Raw genomic sequence first — 17727 nt, 5'->3', positions numbered from 1 at the left:
GGTCGATGAGGCGGGAAGGGGTGGAGCCAGGAAGCGGGGTGGGCGGTACGGAGGGCGTGGCCGCGTCGTCTGCGCAGGCGCAACTTTCTTAAAGGCGGGGCGGTTTCCTGCCAATCACCGTTTGCTCGCCCTCCCTCTGGAGTTGGCTGGGGGTGGGGGAGGTTGAGGAGGGGGCGATAAAATGGCGCAGGGGGCGGAGTGAGGCGCCGTCGTTTGCCCAGGCTGTGGCCCGTCTTCCGGAGGTGAAGCGCGGGAGGGACGAGGGGGTCGACGTTCCCAGGCTGGGCGGGGGATGGGGCGCCTGTTGCTTCTCCGAGGGGCTGCGCGCGCCGTCCGCCCCGTTTGAGGGAGAGAAGAGCTCGTTCTCGCTCCAGAGGTGATGGCGGGGAAATGTCCCTGCCCCCCGCCTCCACGTCTGCGTGCGAGCGAGCGGTGCCGCTCACCCTGCTGAGAGGAGAGGCTGTGTGGTTGTCCGAGAGGCGGGGAGCGGAGTCCGCTGTTTGCCCCGTGGGGCCCGGGGCCGGGGCTGCCCCAGCCCGCTCGGCGGGAGGGTGTTGCTAGGGAGGACCGAGCGCTGGCGCTGGGAGCGGACGACGCCCCCGGGCGGGCGGGGGGCGGGGGGCGGCCGAGGTGGGCGTTCTCGGCTTGGCGCCGCGCGGGCTCGCCCGGGTCCGACTTCGCCCCTGCCGGGGGAGGGGCGCGGAGAAGCCCGCGCGGCGCCCACCTTCGGCTCCGGCTCCGGCTCGGGCCGGGAATTCCGCTCTCCTCGGAGGGAGGAGGGACGTGCCGAGACCCTGCCCGGCGGCCGGTGCGGCCCCGCAGCCGGGGCCTTTCTGAGGCGGCTGGGCGGTACCCCTGGAAGGGGGCACCTGGGCCACCCGTTCCCCGAGGTCCTGCAGGCCTGCGGGCGCGGTGACCAGCTCGTTCCTGGGGAGGAGGTTGGCCCCGGAGAGGGCTGAGAAGTAATGAAATGGCCCACCGGCCGCCCTGACCTGATGTCCAGTTTGTTTCGGAGTTGTTAGGGGGCTCCACTTCAAAAGACTTTTTTTTTTTTTTTTTTTCCCGTGACAAACCTGTTGCGGCCGCTTAGTAATATCTGGTCCCCGTGCCCGTGCGGGAGGAGAGCCCTGGCAGCCCGATCCAATGAAACGTTACTTAGAGTTCCCGCCCGGCCCTGAGGTGTTTCCAGTTACTTCGGGGAGTGGTAGAGTCCTTACAGATGATCGCAGTTCACTCTGATTTTTCAAAACAAAATTGGTGCCCTTTGGATGGAGCGATCACTAAGCCAACTGAGTGCTTTTCGTGCTCCTGTGCTTCACGTGTGTTGCGTTTGGGAGATGCTGGAAATGGAAGGCCAGTGGGGCGGGAAAGAACCCTTGCCCGTGGCCATAGCTGTCCCATCCAGCTTGTTAATGGCCTTGATCTTGAAGCCTTAAGGATGTGGGCTTGAGCCTGAGGTAGCTGTTTGAGCGGCCTGAATAAGGCTTTTTGTGCTCTTAGGCAATGGGTTTTTTAAGGTATGATAAAAATAGACAGGAAACCAGTTTCTGAGGTTGCAACCAGGAGGTTAGAGAACAGAGGGGGTGGTAAACTGAAGTGCGAGGAAGGGGGTGGACAGGTGAGAGATGGGAAGGACAGAATAGGGTCACGGCAGGGGAGGGGAGCGACAGAATTAAGAGATGGGAAATGGGAAAAAATAATTTTCCTTTCAAAGTACAGGGGTCCCCGTAGTTTCTCCGAGCAAGTGCCAAGAAGGGTAGAATGGCAGAGCAGGAACTGAAGCTGCATTGTGGAACCTCACTAAAGGCCTCCAGTTTTATCAGAAGGTTTTTCCTCCCTTGCAACGTATCAACTTTCTTTGATAACAGCATTTTTAGATTTAGAGTGCTTTCCTAAATGACCCGCAGTTGAGCGTTATGAGAATCTCTGTATCTCCTTTTCTTTTTTAAGTATTTATTTATTTATTTGAAAGGCAGACTTACAGAGAGGCAGAGAGAGAGAGAAAGAGATCTTCCCTCTGCTGGTTCTCTCCCCAAATGGCCACAATGGCCAGAGATGGGCCAATCCGGAGCCAGGAGCCAGAATCTTCCTCCGGGTCTCCCACATGGTTGCAGGGGCCCAAGCACTTGGATCATCCTCCACTGCTTTCCCAGGCCACAGCAGAGAGTTGGATCGGAAGTGGAACAGCCGGGACATGAAACAGCGTCCATATGGGATGCTGGCACTGCAGGCAGCAGCTTTACCCACTATGCCACAATGCCAGCCCCATCTGGTGTTCAGTTTAGTGACAATTTGGTTTAAAACTGAATTAAACTAGAAAAGAATAACATACTGGTTAATTTCTAAATAAGCAGGGTCTAGAGGAAGTTCTCTACCAGTTTACTGCTTCTTTTGTGAAAGAGTTATTTATTTGAATGGCAGAGTTACAGACAAGTGGGAGAGAGATCTTCCATCTGGTTCACTCCTCAAATGACCACAACTGTCTAGGCCAGGACCATGAACTCCATTTGGGTCTCCCACATGGGTGACAGGGGCCCAAGCACTTGGGCCATCTTCTGCTGCTTTTGCAGGTACATTAGCAGGGAGCTGGATCTGAAGTGGAACAGCCAGGACTTCAACTGGCACTCTTATGGGATGCAGCAGTCACAGGTGGGCAGCTCAACCTGCTGTGCCACAGTGCCACCCCCCACCATCCCTTTTTATCTTAGGTTGTCATATTTGTGTGCCAAGTATGTGCCATAATTGTCTTTCTATTGTTTATTAAGAAGTGAGACTTTACAGATAGAGGTGAAGCTACTCATGGCCACTTGCCATCCGCCACCACAGGTAACCACTGTCCTGAATTTGGCATTTCTCATTCCCATGCGTCGTCTTATAATTTTATGATATACATATATGAAATTGTTTACTTTAACAAATTGTGGGGTAGGGGAAAATAGGGAATCCATAGATTAAAATACAAGACATTGGCCAGTTATGTGGTATGGATCTTATTCAAATACTGACTTCTTTAAAGTTTGAAACAAATATGATATACATAGAAATTGGAACTGGGTATTTTATAAGGAATTCTTGTTTTTTACAGATGAAATGATGTGATGCCTGGAATTTGCTTCAAATTAACCCAGTATAGAGGGGAAGTGTTTGGGGCAAGATTAGCTATGGATTGATAGTTGTTGGGGTTGAGTGATGGGTATATAGCAGTTCATTATGTTACCTTATGTACATGTTTAAAATCTCTACAATTAAAATGTATTTTTGAAAATGAGGAAATACAAATGAGAATTATTTGTGCATGTTAAAAATCATGTCTATATTTGCATATATAAAAGGTCTTCAGAAAGTGCATGTAAAATGCACATTATGAGAAAACCATGGGAGCAAGCATTTAGTTTAGCATTTAAGATGTCTGTTCTTCACTGGAGTGCCTGGGTTCATTTCCCAGCTCTGGACCCTGGACCCTGGCTCCAGCTTCTTGCTAGTGCAGACCCTGGGGGCCAGTGGTGAAGGCTTAAGTAATCATGCTTCTGCCACCCATGTGGAAAATCTGGATTGTGTTCCTGGATTCTTGCTCTGGCTCCTACCCAGCCTGGCATTTGGTGAAGCAGCAGATGGGAGTATGCACTCACACCCTCACTCGATTGCTTACTCTCTCTCTGGCCTCTCAAATTTTTAAACAAAGTTTTTAGAATAGAATTTAAAGATTAGCTTGTTTTTTTTAAAAAAAGGGCGGGGGGAATGCATGGATTTCAAAATATTTTTTGCACCTAGATAAGCATGTCTTTTAATGCCACTGTTTCCCTGAACTTTTTGAAGTACCCTCACTTATGGTATTGTTTAGCATGCTTTTGCTATTGGGAGAGTCTATGAGAAAAACTCAGCGGAGCCAGCTCTGCCTCTGGATGTCGTAAGACTTAGGACTAGCAGTTGGTAAAGGATATTAGTCCTATGTGTGCAAGTAAAGTTTTATTTTCAGTGATGTTTGGTCACATTCAGGGATGTTTCTCAGTCCTTCCATTGCATCTGTGAGGCCAAGGGCAGTTTTATATGCATAATAAGGCAGCATTTTTCTAAGTTTTTTAGTATGTATATTGAACTTAGAAGACCTGAGTTTGGATACCAACTCAGCCATTTGCGAATTGACTTTGGGCAAGCCTATCACAACAGTGGTAAGCTCTTTTTATTTGATCGGCAGAGTGGACAGAGAGAGAGAGAGAGAGAGAGAGAGAGAGAGAGGTCTTCCTTTTTGCCGTTGGTTCACCCTCCAATGGCCGCCCCAGCCGGCGCGCTGAGGCCGGCGATCACGCTGATCCAAAGCCAGGAGCCAGGTGTTTTTCCTGGTCTCCCATGTGGGTGCAGGGCCCAAGGACTTGGGCCATCCTCCACTGCACTCCCTGGCCACAGCAGAGAGCTGGCCTGGAAGAGGGGCAACTGGGACAGAATCCGGCGCCCTGACTGGGACTAGAACCCAGTGTGCCAGTGCTGCAAGGCGGAGGATTAGCCTATTGAGCCATGGCACCGGCCATTGGTAAGCTCTTGTCCTGACTGTTGATGTACAATGTAATACTTTATCCATTTTAGTATTTTTTTTTTGTTCTAGTACTATTGGTTGAACTCTGTAATTAACACACAATTATTCTTAGGTGTTTAAATTTTAACTGAAAAGTGATCCCTGTTAGAAATTTGGAAAACATTATGCTGAGTGAAATAAGCCAATCCCAAAGGGACAAATATCATATGTTCTCCCTGATCTGTGACAACTAACCTAGCACCAAAAAGGAAACCTGTTAGTGAAATGAACACTATGAGAAATGGTGTCTTGATCAGCCCTTGCCCTGACTGTTGATGAACAACTTAATACGTTATCCCTCTTAGTATTTTTTTTGTTTGTTCTACTTAATACTTTTGGTTGAATACTGTAATCAATACACAGTTATTCTTTTTTTTTAAAGTTTTTTTTTTTTATTTTTTATTTTTGACAGGCAGAGTGGACAGTGAGAGAGAGAGACAAAGAGAAAGGTCTTCCTTTGCCGTTGATTCACCCTCCAATGGCCGCCATGGCTGGCGCGCTGCGGCTGGCACACCGCGCTGATCCGAAGGCAGGAGCCAGGTACTTCTCCTGGTCTCCCATGGGGTGCAGGGCCCAAGCACTGGACCATCCTCCACTGCACTCCCTGGCCACAGCAGAGAGCTGGCCTGGAAGAGGGGCAAGCGGAACAGAATCTGGCACCCCTACTGGGACTAGAACCCGGTGTGCCAGCGCCACTAGGTGGAGGATTAGCCTACTGAGCCGTGGCGCCGGCCAATACACAGTTATTCTTAACTGTTGAAACTTAACTGAAAAGTGATCGCTGTCAAAAATAAGAGTGGGAATAAGAGAGGGAAGAGATGTGCAATTTGGGACATGCTCAAGCTGACTTGCCCCAAACGGTAAAGTTAGAAACATACCAGGGGATTCCAGTTCAATCCCATCAAGGTGGCATGTACCAATGCCATCTCACTAGTCCAAGTGATCAATTTCTGTTCCCAATTGATCATAATGATAGGACTAAGAGCCAAAGGGATCACATAAACAAGACTAGTGTCTGCAAATACTAACTGATAGAATAAAAAAGGGAGAGAATGATCCAACATGGGAAGCGGGATACACAGCAGGCTCATAGAATGGCAGATGTCCTAAACAGCACTCTGGCCTCAGAATCAGCCCTTAAGGCATGTGGATCCAGCTGAAAAGCCCATGAGTATTTCAGGCATGGAAAGCCAAGACACTCTGGCAAAAAAAAAAAAAACCTAAATGAAAGATCTCCGCGAGTGAGATCCAAGTGGAAAGAAAAGGTCATCAAAGAAAGAGGTACCTTTCTCTGAAAGGAGGAGAGAACTTCCACTCTGACTACGACCTTGTCTAAATATGATCAGAGTCGGTGAACTCAAAAGGCTTCCATAGCCTTGGCAACTCATGACAAGAGCCTAGGTTGATTACTGATGCCATAAACAAGAGTGTCAATTTGTTAAGTCAACAGCAAGAGTCACTCTGCACTTACTCCTCATGTAGGATCTCTGTCCTTAATGTGCTGTACATTGTGATTTAATGCTATAACTAGTACTCAAACAGTATTTTTCACTTTGTGTTTCTATGTGGGTGCAAACTGTTGAAATCTTTATTTAATATATGCTAAACTGATCTATATATAAAGAGAATTGAAAATGAATCTTGAGGTGAATGGAAGGGGAGAGGGAGCGGGGAAGGGGATGGTTGCGGGTGGGAGGGAAGTTATGGGGGGAGGAAGCCATTGTAATCCATAGCTGTACTTTTGAAATTTATATTCATTAAATAAAAGTTAAAACAACAACAACAAAAAAACTGCCTTTGGAATTAGATTTGGATCCTTGTGCTAGAATTTTTAGCTACATGTAGTTGGTTAAGTTGCTTAATGCCTGTGAACTTCAGTTTTCCAAGAGTGAAAATCTATTTAGCTCTTTGTTGGACCAAGTATGTGCTTCATGCTTTTTGGAAGGAGTTGGGATGAGGTGGAGCAGTGGTTCAGAGAGTGCTTCTGAGGAATGTAGCTGCTTTCACCCTTTAGCGTGTGATATTTGTGCTTGACAACAGCAAAACTTTTAAGTAAAAGAAAAATTTTCCTGAAATAAACTTGTTTCTTACTGCTCCCTAAAAAAACAAAACAACATTTCACTCTATAAAATAACTTAGCCACTAGGGAGTGAAATTACTTTTCTTCTTGTGGAGAGACTTGCTTGTATTCCTGGAACTCGTTCACAAAAGTTGCTGGAATATTGGTGAAATCAGAAGTATTAAATGCTCTGTTTAGATATAATAGAAAACTTGATTTCCTTGATAAAGATAAATTTTACAGAGTTGTGTTGAGGGGTTAAATTAGAGTTATAAAATGTGTCTTATATTGCCTGTTTTATAATAGATAGTCATTATTTCTAATTCTAAAATTTTATAATCCCTCTTCTAACTCTAGTACTTTATTGTCCGTACTATTTTATATGGTCTTATGTTGGTGCTTAATTTTCAGTATTTTCTTCCTAGCAAGATTATACATTCTTTGAGGGTGGGAACCATGTTTTTATTTCTTAGGAAACAGACATATGTAGCTCAGTGCTTTGTGCTAATTGTTCAGAAAATGTTTTCTGAAAGTGTATGAACTGAAACTGAAACTCAAGGTGTGGTATAGATGGTATCGGAATAGGGAAAAATTTACAGTTAAAAGACTGTATAAGGAATTTTCCAAATTGTTAAGTTCAGTGCTTAAGTATTATCTCAGATGTGATAGGTGAAATACTAGATTTTTATCACCTTTCCCATCTGGCAAATGATGATAGATTAGATCTGTCATTAGCAATTAAAAAAACTGTATTTTAATTATAAAAATAAATACTCAAGTAGAAAAGTAAAATGATACTAACAATAGTCTTCCTTTGCCCTCTCCCCACAGGTCGTAATAGTCATTGATTTTTTTTTTTTTAAGATTTATTTATTTATTTGAAAGGCAGAGTTACAGAGAGTGAGGGAGAGAGAGAGTGAGCGAGAGAGGTAACTTCCATCCGCTGGTTCACTCCAAGATGGCCACAACTGCCAGAGCTGGGCCAATCCGAAGCCAGGAGCTTCCTTCAGGTCTTCCTGGATGGAAGGGAGGATGCAGGGCCCCAAGGAGTTGGGCCATCTTCTACTGCTATCCTAGGCCATAGCAGAGAGCTGGATCAGAAGAGGAGCAGCTGGGACTCGAACCGGCACCCATGTGGGACTTTGGCACTGCAGGCAGAGGCTTTACCCAGTAGCCACAGCACTGGCCCCTAGTCATTGCTTTTTGTGTTTGTTATCTTTACAGATTTTTTTTTTTTTTGCATTTATAGTGGTATGGAAAATGAGATTTGTGTGTCTGTGGTCATGATTAATTTTTTAAGTTTTGTGGAATCTTAGACTTTGCCTAGTCCCCTTTCTCCATTGCTTTCCCATTTTATAAATGAGGAAACAAGTCCAAATGGTTAGGTGGCTTGCCTAAGTTATTAAGAGTCTGGTTAGTGACAGAACCAGGCCTGCCAACCCAGTGTTAATCCTACTAAAGCGAATGATGCACTTAAGAAAGTACAGATTGTTAGGAAGAATAAAACTAGTTCTTCTGTTGCATAATTTTTTTCTCTAAAGGTTTTTCTGTGGAGTACTTGACTCAAAAAATCCAAAAAGTCAAGCTCAAAATTAATAGATGGAGCACCTTAAGCATAATACAGTTGACTTTGTAATTAGCAGAGTTGAAAGTGATGAGAAGATCCTTTAATTTTCTTTGTGTCTGCAGGAAGGTGGGAGTCAATCATTTTGACAAGTCTCCTGAAAAGAACAGCTAGCAAAAGCGCAAACCTTTTCCATTTGGTCTCGTGGCAAAGGCAAAGATCTCTCCAGCAGCTCCACACAGTATGGAAAGCAATTGTTTATCTTACTGATTTTTTTTAACTTCAAAATAATACACATGTTTTTACATGATCTATATTTGTTTTGTTTGTGTGTTGTAGATATCGTTCCATGATGGTACATGTTTATTGTGTTTATTTTTAAAATATTTATTTGAGACAGAGAGATAGAGGGGCTCAGAAAGACAGTCTCCCATCCACTGGCTCACTTCTCAAATTCTCACAACAGCGAGGACTGGGCCAGGCCAAAGTGTGGAGCCTGGAACTCAGTCGAGGGCTTCCATGTGTCAGGGACCCAAGTACGTCAGTTACCACCTGCTGGCTCGTAAGATGTACATCAGCAGGAAGCTAGAATCAGATTTAGAGCCAGTACTTGAACCCAGTCACTGTGATATGGGATATGGGTGTCTTAACTGCTAGGCCAATGCCCATCCAATTCTATTTTATTTATTTATTTTTAAGATTTATTTTTATTTATTTGAGTTTCAGAGAGAGGTAGAGACAGAGAGGTCTTCCATCTGCTGGTTGACTCCCCAGATGGCTGCAGTGCCCCAAGCTGTGCTGATCCAAAGCCAGGAGCAAGGGCTGGCGCCATGGCTCACTAGGCTAATCCTCTGCCTTGCGGCGCCGGCACACCGGGTTCTAGTCCCGGTCGGGGCGCCGGATTCTGTCCCGGTTGCCCCTCTTCCATGCCAGCTCTCTGCTGTGGCCAGGGAGTGCAGTGGAGGATGGCCCAAGTCCTTGGGCCCTGCACCCACATGGGAGACCAGGATAAGCACCTGGCTCCTGCCTTCGGATCAGTGCACCTGCTGTGGCGGCCATTGGAGGGTGAACCAACAGCAAAAGGAAGACCTTTCTCTCTGTCTCTCTCTCTCACTGTCCACTCTGCCTGTCAAAAAAATAAATAAATAAATAAAATAAAAAAATAAAAGCCAGGAGCAAGGAGATTCTTCCAGGCCTCCCATGTGGCTGCAGGGGCAAAAGGACTTGGGCCATCTTCTGCTTTTCCAGGCCATAGCAGAGAGCTAGATCAGAAGTGGAGCAGTGGCGATTCGAACCAGCGCCCATATTGGATGCTGGCACTACAGGTGGTGACTTTACCTGCAGTACCACAGCACCAGCACTTCACTTCTCTTGATGATGGACTTAGGCTGATATAATTATTTGGTTTCTTTTGAATGACACTGCTTTAAATATCCTTGTATATATTTTTTTTTCTTTCTTTTTTTGACAGGCAGAGTGGACAGTGAGAGAGACACAGAGAGAAAGGTCTTCCTTTTGCCGTTGGTTCACCCTCCAATGGCCGCCACGGCTGGTGCGTTGTGGCTGGCGCACCGCGCTGATCCGAAGTTAGGAGCCAGGTGCTTCTGGTCTCCCATGGGTTGCAGGGCCCAAGTACTTGGGCCATCCTCCACTGCACTCCCTGGCCACAGCAGAGAGCTGGCCTGGAAGAGGGGCAACCGGGACTAGAACCCGGTGTGCCGGCGCCGCTAGGCGGAAGATTAGCCTACTGAGCCGCGACGCCAGCCATCCTTGTATATTTTTCTCAGTGCTTTTGTAATAGGTACTTCTATAGGGTAAATTTCCAGAAGTGAAATTCCTAGGGGACGGCACTGTGGTGCAGCAGGTTAACACCCTGGCCTGAAGAGTCGGCATTCCATTTGGGTACCAGTTCAAGACCTGGCTGCTCCACTTACAATTCAGCTCTCTGCTGTGGCTTGGGAAAGCAGTAGAAGATGGCCCAAGTCCTTGAGCCCCTGCACGCACGTGGGAGACCTGGAAGAAGCTCCTGGCTCCTGGCTTTGGATCAGCGCAACTCTGGCTGTTGCGGCTAATTAGGGAGTGAACCAGCAGATGGAAGTCCTCTATCTGCCTCTCCTCTCTCTGAGTAACTCTGACTTTCAAATAAATTAATAAATCTTAAGAAAAAAAGAAATTCCTGGATCAAATGATATGGCTAAATTCCTTTTCACAAAATTGTGCTGATTTGCAGTCTTGTTGACTGTGTGTATGAGTGCTTGTTTCTCCGCATCCTTACCAACCTGTCTTACCATGTAATAATTTTTACTGTTTTAACAGAAAAAGTATTTCATTGTTTTACCATGTAATTCCATAATCTGATAAGATTAACTATTTTTGAATTATTTCTCTTATTATAAGTCATAATGCAAAGTTTTGAGCATAGGGTACCACCTTGAAGTGATATGAGATTATCTTGAAAAATTTGTGGAAATGAAGCTGGTGTTGTGTTGTGGTGCAGCAAATCAAGCCACTGTTTTCCACACTAGCATCCTACATCAGAGTGCTTCTGGGTCTCCCACATGGGTGCAGGGGCCCAAGGACTTGGGCCATCTTTTGCTTTCTCAGGCCATAGCAGAGAGCTGGATTGGAAGAGGAGCAGCCAGGACTAGAACTGGCGCCCATATGCGATGCCAGTGCTTCAGGACAGGACCTTAACCTGCTGCACCACAGTGCCGGCCCTGGATGCAGTTCTTGGCTCCTGGCCCAGCCTTGGCAGTTACGGCCATTTGAGGAGTGAAGATCTCTCTCGGTCTTTCCTTCTCATCACTGCCTTTCAAATCAATGACTCAGTCAGTGAGTCTTTAAAAAAAAAGTTTGTGGAAATGAAGTTGAAAATTTATTTTGGTGCAAAATATATTTGAAATCCATGCATATTTTTTCATAGTACACATTTTCCACAAGATTTTAAAATACTGTCATATAAAATGGTTTGAAGTTGGTATAAAGTTTTCGTTTTCTTTCAGTGAAAGTTCCTCTTGTTTTTCCAGATATGGCATGCTCACTAATGCCCTCTGAACAGTCTTCTGGGACCTCTTTCTTGCATAAAGATAATGCCTCATTTTCTTGGAGTTCCTTGGATGAAGAAGAATTAGATGATTCCTTGCTGGAGCTATCGGATGGAGAAGAAGATGATGGCCATTTCAGCTACACAGAGGAGGAGATCCAGGAGCTTTTGAAAGATGATGACCCATCAGATGTGTGTGGAGAAGGGTTGTATAAAGATGATGGTGGACATGTTGAGAACGGAGGGAAAGGGAATCAGATTCTACCTGATACTCCACAAGAGAAAAATTCAAATTCATTGTGCAGCTTGGGACCAGTAACTGAGACCCCTGGCCTCTTTAAACTACCTCAACTAAATACATCAGTTGGTCATGGGCCAACTCCTGCTAAACCTTTAAACAGACGTTTTGCACTAGAAAAGAATCTCATAAAAGTAACTATTGTTGCACCATTTAATCCAGCTGCGTGTGATACTGTGCGTGAAAAGAAAAAAGTTAATTCATCCAAAGAGACCGAAAAGCCCTCCCCCACTGGGGAAGAAATGAGAAATGGTCTTACCCCAAATGAGGGTGAAGCTTGCACTGAATCTGAAGGGATCAGCCCCAGTAATTCTTCCTGGGAACAGCCTCAGCTGTCTTCCAACAGTAACGTTCAACTAACTGTCTCTGGTAAAAATCTGCCTGATTGTAAGAAACCCACACCTGTATTTTCTCAGCTCTCAGACCACCCAGAGACTCCTAACGCGGAGTCACCCTGGAGAAATGGCGGATCACATAGATCAAGTTGTGAAGTGAAGTTTTCAGTTTCCAGTTCACCAAACAAAGTAAGTGCATTTTTTTCAAGTTGAAAAGAAAACGGAAATTATTTTCATTCAGAAGCTGTATAAATAAGTTCCCATACACCCCCTACCTTTATACATACACAGCCTCTCCTGTGATATAGACATCCTGTACCACCAGTCTAGCAGAGCTTTGTGTCCAGACAAATTTCAGTTTGGGTCCTGAGAGACACTGGATCAGTTATTTAGCCTCTATGCCCTCTTCAGATTTCTTACCTGTAAATCAGAGTATAATATATTTTTACAATATAATAAGAATGAAATAATGTATTTGTAGTACTTGGTATATCTTACTCAGTTATGATTTATTGAATAAGGTGATGATTTTATTATTTCTGCTTTCTTTGAGTTTCAGACTAAGTCTTCATCCTTGGTTGGCATGCTTATTAGATATAACTCTATATCTGAGTGAACCACTGAAGAGCTAAGAATCTTGAGCAATTTTCCTAACCTTTTTGGCCCTGATTGCCTATCTGCCGAATAAGTGCCATATACCACTTAGAATTTCTTTTTCTTTTTTTTTTTTTTTTTTTGTTTTTCCCCAAAGATTGTAGTTGCTATCATTTAAAGCACTATTAATAGTGCATGGGGGCCGGCGCCGCGGCTCACTAGGCTAATCCTCCGCCTAGCGGCGCCGGCACACCGGGTTCTAGTCCCGGTCGGGGCACCGGATTCTGTCCCGGTTGCCCCTCTGCTGTGGCCAGGGAGTGCAGTGGAGGATGGCCCAGGTGCTTGGGCCCTGCACCCCATGGGAGACCAGGAAAAGCACCTGGCTCCTGGCTCCTGCCATCGGATCAGCGCGGTGCGCCGGCCGCGGCGGCCATTGGAGGGTGAACCAACGGCAAAAAGAAGACCTTTCTCTCTGTCTTTCTTTCTCATTGTCCACTCTGCCTGTCAAAAAAAAAAAAAAAAAAAAAGTGCATGGGACACAGTGGAGTTCAAGGATATGTGTTCAAGGGCATGCCTTTATAGTCTTTGGTTTAAAAATATTTTCATAAATAGTGTTTTCTTGTAGCTAAGAATTATCTTTTGCATTCCTTCTATTTTGGCAAAAAATAGGATGTTTTTGACAAGGATTCTGGGAAGGTGAAAGTCCATGAGAAAAGACTAGGCAAAGTCATTCCTGTTCTACAAACCAAAACCAGGTAACATAACTGTAATTTAATATTCTGATTTCTGTTGATTGTCTTCAAATTCTTTTTTCCCCTCCCCAATTTCCCCTTAATGCAGGAAAAAAAATCCTGAAATTTTGGCACTACCAACCGTATGATCTTAGCAAATCGAATGATCTCTCTGTTCAGTTTCTACACCAGTAAAATATGGCTAATTATCCCTTCTCTGCTGCCTCCTTAGGTTATTTTAAAAGTAAAAAAGACAGGGCCAGTGTTGGCATAGCCAGTAAAAACACTGCCTGCAATGACAGCATCCCATATGTGCACAGGTTTGAGTCTTGGCTGCTCCACTTCAATACAGATCGCTGCTAATGGCCTAGGAAAAGCAGCTAAAGATGACCCAAGTGCTTGGGCCCCTGCCACACATATGGGAGACCTGGATACAGCTCTTGGTTCTTGGCTTTGGCCTGGCTTAGTCTTGGCCATTGTGAGCATCTGGGGAGTGAAATAGTGGATGGAAGATATTCATTCTCTGTCTCTCTCTCTCCTGCTGTCTGTAACTCTGACTTCCAAATAATTTTTTTAAAAAGTTAAAGATGTACTAGGAATCCTCAAAAAAAATTATGCACAGATTTCAAAAAATTTTTTGTACCAAACAAAACTTTACCTATTTTGATTCTGTTTTCTCAACTTTTTTTTTTTAAAACAATTTTTAAATTAAGATATACTTATTTGGGGCCAACGCTGTGGTGTAGCAGGTAAAGCCACCACCTGCAGTGCTGGCATTCCATATGGGCACCAGTTTGAGTCCTGTCTGCCTCACTTCTGATCCAGCTCACTGCTATTGCCTGGGAGGGCAATGGAGGATGGCCTGGGTCCTTGAGCCCTTACACCCACATGGGAGACCCAGAGGAAGCTCCAGCTGTTGTGGCCAATTGGGAAGTGAACCAGTGATAGAGGACCTCTCTCTCTCTGCCTCTCTTCTCTGTATAACTCTGACTTTCAAGTGAATAAATAAATCTTTAAAAAAAAAAAAAAAAAGGTTGGCGCCGCTTCTAGTCCTGGTCGGGGTGCCGGATTCTGTCCCGGTTGCTCCTCTTCTTTTCTAGCTCTCTGCTATGGCCCGGGAATGCAGTGGAGGATGGCCCAAATGCTTGGGCCCTGCCACCCGCATGGGAGACCAGGAGAAACACCTGGCTCCTGGCTACGGATCAGTGCAGTGCGCCAGCTGCAGCGGCCATTGTGGGGTGAACCAACGGAAAAAGGAAGATCTTTCTCTCTGTCTCTCTTTCTCTCGCTGTCCACTCTGCCTGTCAAAAATAAAAAATAAAAAATAAAAAAAGATACACTTCTTATCTTTTGAAAGGCAAAGTGATAGAGACAGAGAGAACTTCCCTACTCTGGTTCATTCTCCAAATGCCAGCAGCCAGGGGTGGGCCAGGCTGAAGCAAGGATCCAGGAATTCCAACCAGGTCTCCCACATGGGTGGCAGGGACCCAGGCAGTTGGACTATCATCTACTGCCTTCCCAGGCAAATTAGCAGGGAGCTGGATCTGAATCAGAGTAGCCAAGACTTGAACTGGGTCTCAAATAAGGAATGCCAGAGTCCCAAGTGGTGATTCAACCTGCAGCACCACAACACTGACCCCTTCTCAATAACTTTTTGAAGTACTTTGTTAATATCTCTCCCCTGTGTATAGGAATCTGGTCATGTATATGATGGAAAGTTAGAATAGTTTTTAACAAAAAGGTTTAAGCATAATTATGTAGAAAATCAACTAATCTCTCTGAACTTGCACACGGTTGTCCTTGGGGGAAAATTCTTATAAGGGTGGCAGATTTGGGTCACCTTTCAGTTTATTCTCTTCTTTCCAGGAGATGGCAGTCTGTACATGGGCTTTTTCAATTGAATGCTCTAGACAAACTTTTAGATTGAGTCAGATTAGCATCCTTACAATAGAATTTAAAATTTTTTTGATTGTTCAATTTTATGCATTATTTTAAATTATTCTGCTTTAAAAGTTTTAAATATTACAAATAAGGCTAAAGTCTGCTTTTTATATCACCCATAATCACATTTTTTTTGAAGATTTATTTATTTGAAAGGCAGAGTTACAGAGAGGAAGAGAGAGAGCGAGGTCGTCCATCTGCTGGTTCACTCCCCAAATGGCCGCAATGGCCAGAACTGGGCCGCTCAAAAGCCAGGAGCCTGGAGCCTGGAGCTTCTTCAGGTCTGCCAAGTGGGTGCAGGTGCCTAAGGACTTGGGCCATCCTCCACTGCTTTCCTAGACCATAGCAGAAATCTGAATTGGAAGTGGAGCAGCTAGGACTCAAACTGGTGCTCATATGGGATGCTGGCATTAAAGGTGGTGGCTTTATCACTTTGCCATAGTGCTGGCCCCATCCAATTTTTTAAAATTCTTGTTTTCCTGACATAAATAGGAAAACATTGTGAAATGCTTACAATGGGAATTATACCAAAGAACACAAGTCTCTACTTGGAACAGTAATAAACGTATGATCTCAATATTCTCATCTGCCGACTCTTAAGTACAATGCAGTCAGTGAAAGCAAGAGCCAAAAATTGCTCTTGCCAAGGTCCCCGTAGCCCTAATAGCCAGGTTTAGCTGTATCTTTTCCATCTTTATCTCATATACCTTTTCTGTGGCTCTGTGAAGCTATTTCTTAACTAACCTTGAATTACTCAATGAAAGCTTTCTTTATCTAGCAACTAGATAATCTTTGCCTTCCTTGTTAGCAGGAAATTTATACCTATTTCTTCTTTTCTGCTTTGTTTCCATTCTAATCTTGATTTTAACTTCATATTTATATGATAACATTGTCTTTTGTCACTGATCTTAAATTTTTCCAAATAACTTATTTGGAATACACAGAGAGGCAGAAAGAGTGAGAGATCTTCATCTGCTGGGTCCTTCCCAGATGCCCACAACAGCCAGGGCTGGGCCAGGCAAAAACCTGGAACTCAAAACTCCATCTGAGGCCGGCGCCGCGGCTCACTAGGCTAATCCTCCGCCTAGCGGCGCCGGCACACCGGGTTCTAGTCCCGGTTGGGGCGCCGGATTCTGTCCCGGTTGCCCCTCTTCCAGGCCAGCCCTCTGCTGTGGCCAGGGAATGCAGTGGAGGATGGCCCAGGTGCTTGGGCCCTGCACCCCATGGGAGACCAGGAAAAGCACCTGGCTCCTGGCTCCTGCCATCGGATCAGCGCGGTGCGCCGGCCGCAGCGCGCCGACCGCAGCGGCCATTGGAGGGTGAACCAACGGCAAAAGGAAGACCTTTCTCTCTGTCTCTCTCTCTCACTGTCCACTCTGCCTGTCAAAAAAAAAAAAAAAAAAAACTCCATCTGGGTTTCCTATGTGGATGACAGGGATCCAGCAACTTGAGCCATTGCCTGTTGCCTCCCAAGATACTCATTAGTAATAAACTAGAATCAGAAGTGGAGCTGGGACTCCAATCCAGGCACCTCAGTGTGTGATGTAAGCATCCCAAGCAGGATCTTAACCACTTCACCAAATTGTTCCTTCCAGTCACTGGGACTTAAAGAGAATTTTGCCCCTGAAAGTTAGTTGTTCTAACCAATCAACAGTATATGTCTTTTTTCTAAAAAACACTATACTCATGGTTCTAACGGACTGTTTTCCTCCTCCTGGTTTGCTTTGTTCAAGGACTAATGTTTCGACGTTTTCACAATCAGATCTAGAACAGCAGAAGCAGATTTATCTCAGGAGGGTCATTGCTCATATACAAGATCCAGTGGACTCTAACCAAGGTAACGTGCTAACCAAATACCCACAAATAAAACATGGGGTGGGGCTCTTTCTTTCCAACAGAATGCATTTTAAACTGGGACATTGTTTTGAATTTTCTTAAATTGATGAGAAAGAAAATTTTCTTACCCAAAGACTCAAAGGATTGCCTAACCAGATAATCCCCAAAGAGGTTTGGTTAACCAGTATTAGAGAAGGATCTAAGCAAGCTCATTAGTACTGTACATGAAGAATGTTTCTTCATGGGAAGAAAGTGGGACTTTTGTGAGGAACCTCACAAAGGTTCATGGAAAATGCATAGTATGGAAAAACTATTCATGGAGTTCAAAAAAATTTTACATCAAAATAAACTTATTTTTAATCCCTTTTTCGGTGAACTTTTTTTTTTTAAGGTACCCTCATACTTTTTTTGTTAGGGATTTTCTTCTTTGAAAAATACAAGTGGCTGACCAAGTGCAGCTTACTAATTATTGAGTCTTTTTTAGAAATTATTTTCCCATTGCCTTCAACATTTTTTTAAAAGATTTATTATTTGCTTATTTGAAAGGCAGATTTAGAGAGGAGAGACAGAGAGAGAGAAAGAGAGACAGAGATCTTCCATCCTTTGCTTCACTCCCAAAATGGCCACAACAGCTAAGACAGAAGCCATGAGGTGGAAGCTTCATCTGGGTCTCCTACGTGGGTGGCAGGGGCCCAAATACCTGGGCCATCTTCCAGTGCTTTCCCAGGTGCATTAGCAGGGAGCTGAATCTGGTGC

At 44.9% G+C, this 17727-nt stretch overlaps 1 protein-coding gene across 36 annotated transcripts in view; it reads left to right on the top strand.

The window, feature by feature from the left end:
* Positions 1–73: 73 nt before the first annotated feature.
* S100PBP (S100P binding protein) overlaps positions 74–17727 on the top strand; it is a 42663-nt gene continuing 25009 nt past the window's right edge. For 4 of the 36 annotated variants that reach the window (XR_016211136.1, XR_016211135.1, XM_070078823.2 and 1 more), the window contains exons 1-5: positions 97–242; positions 8319–8434; positions 11220–12058; positions 13133–13218; positions 16869–16972. Coding sequence is in view for 22 of the 36 variants with exons in the window: in XM_070078823.2 (XP_069934924.2) it covers positions 11222–12058; positions 13133–13218; positions 16869–16972 (1027 nt within the window). In the remaining 14 variants the exon portion in view is untranslated. The other 32 variants (XM_070078818.2, XM_089301060.1, XM_070078829.2 and 29 more) reach the window with 28 other exon arrangements.

The sequence above is a fragment of the Oryctolagus cuniculus genome, chromosome 7 (assembly GCF_051225735.1).
Source record: "Oryctolagus cuniculus isolate XC-2025 breed Fujian yellow rabbit chromosome 7, ASM5122573v1, whole genome shotgun sequence".
Lineage (NCBI taxonomy): Eukaryota > Metazoa > Chordata > Mammalia > Lagomorpha > Leporidae > Oryctolagus > Oryctolagus cuniculus.
Note: the sequence above shows the minus strand (reverse complement) of the source record. Positions and strands in the feature narration are given on the sequence as shown.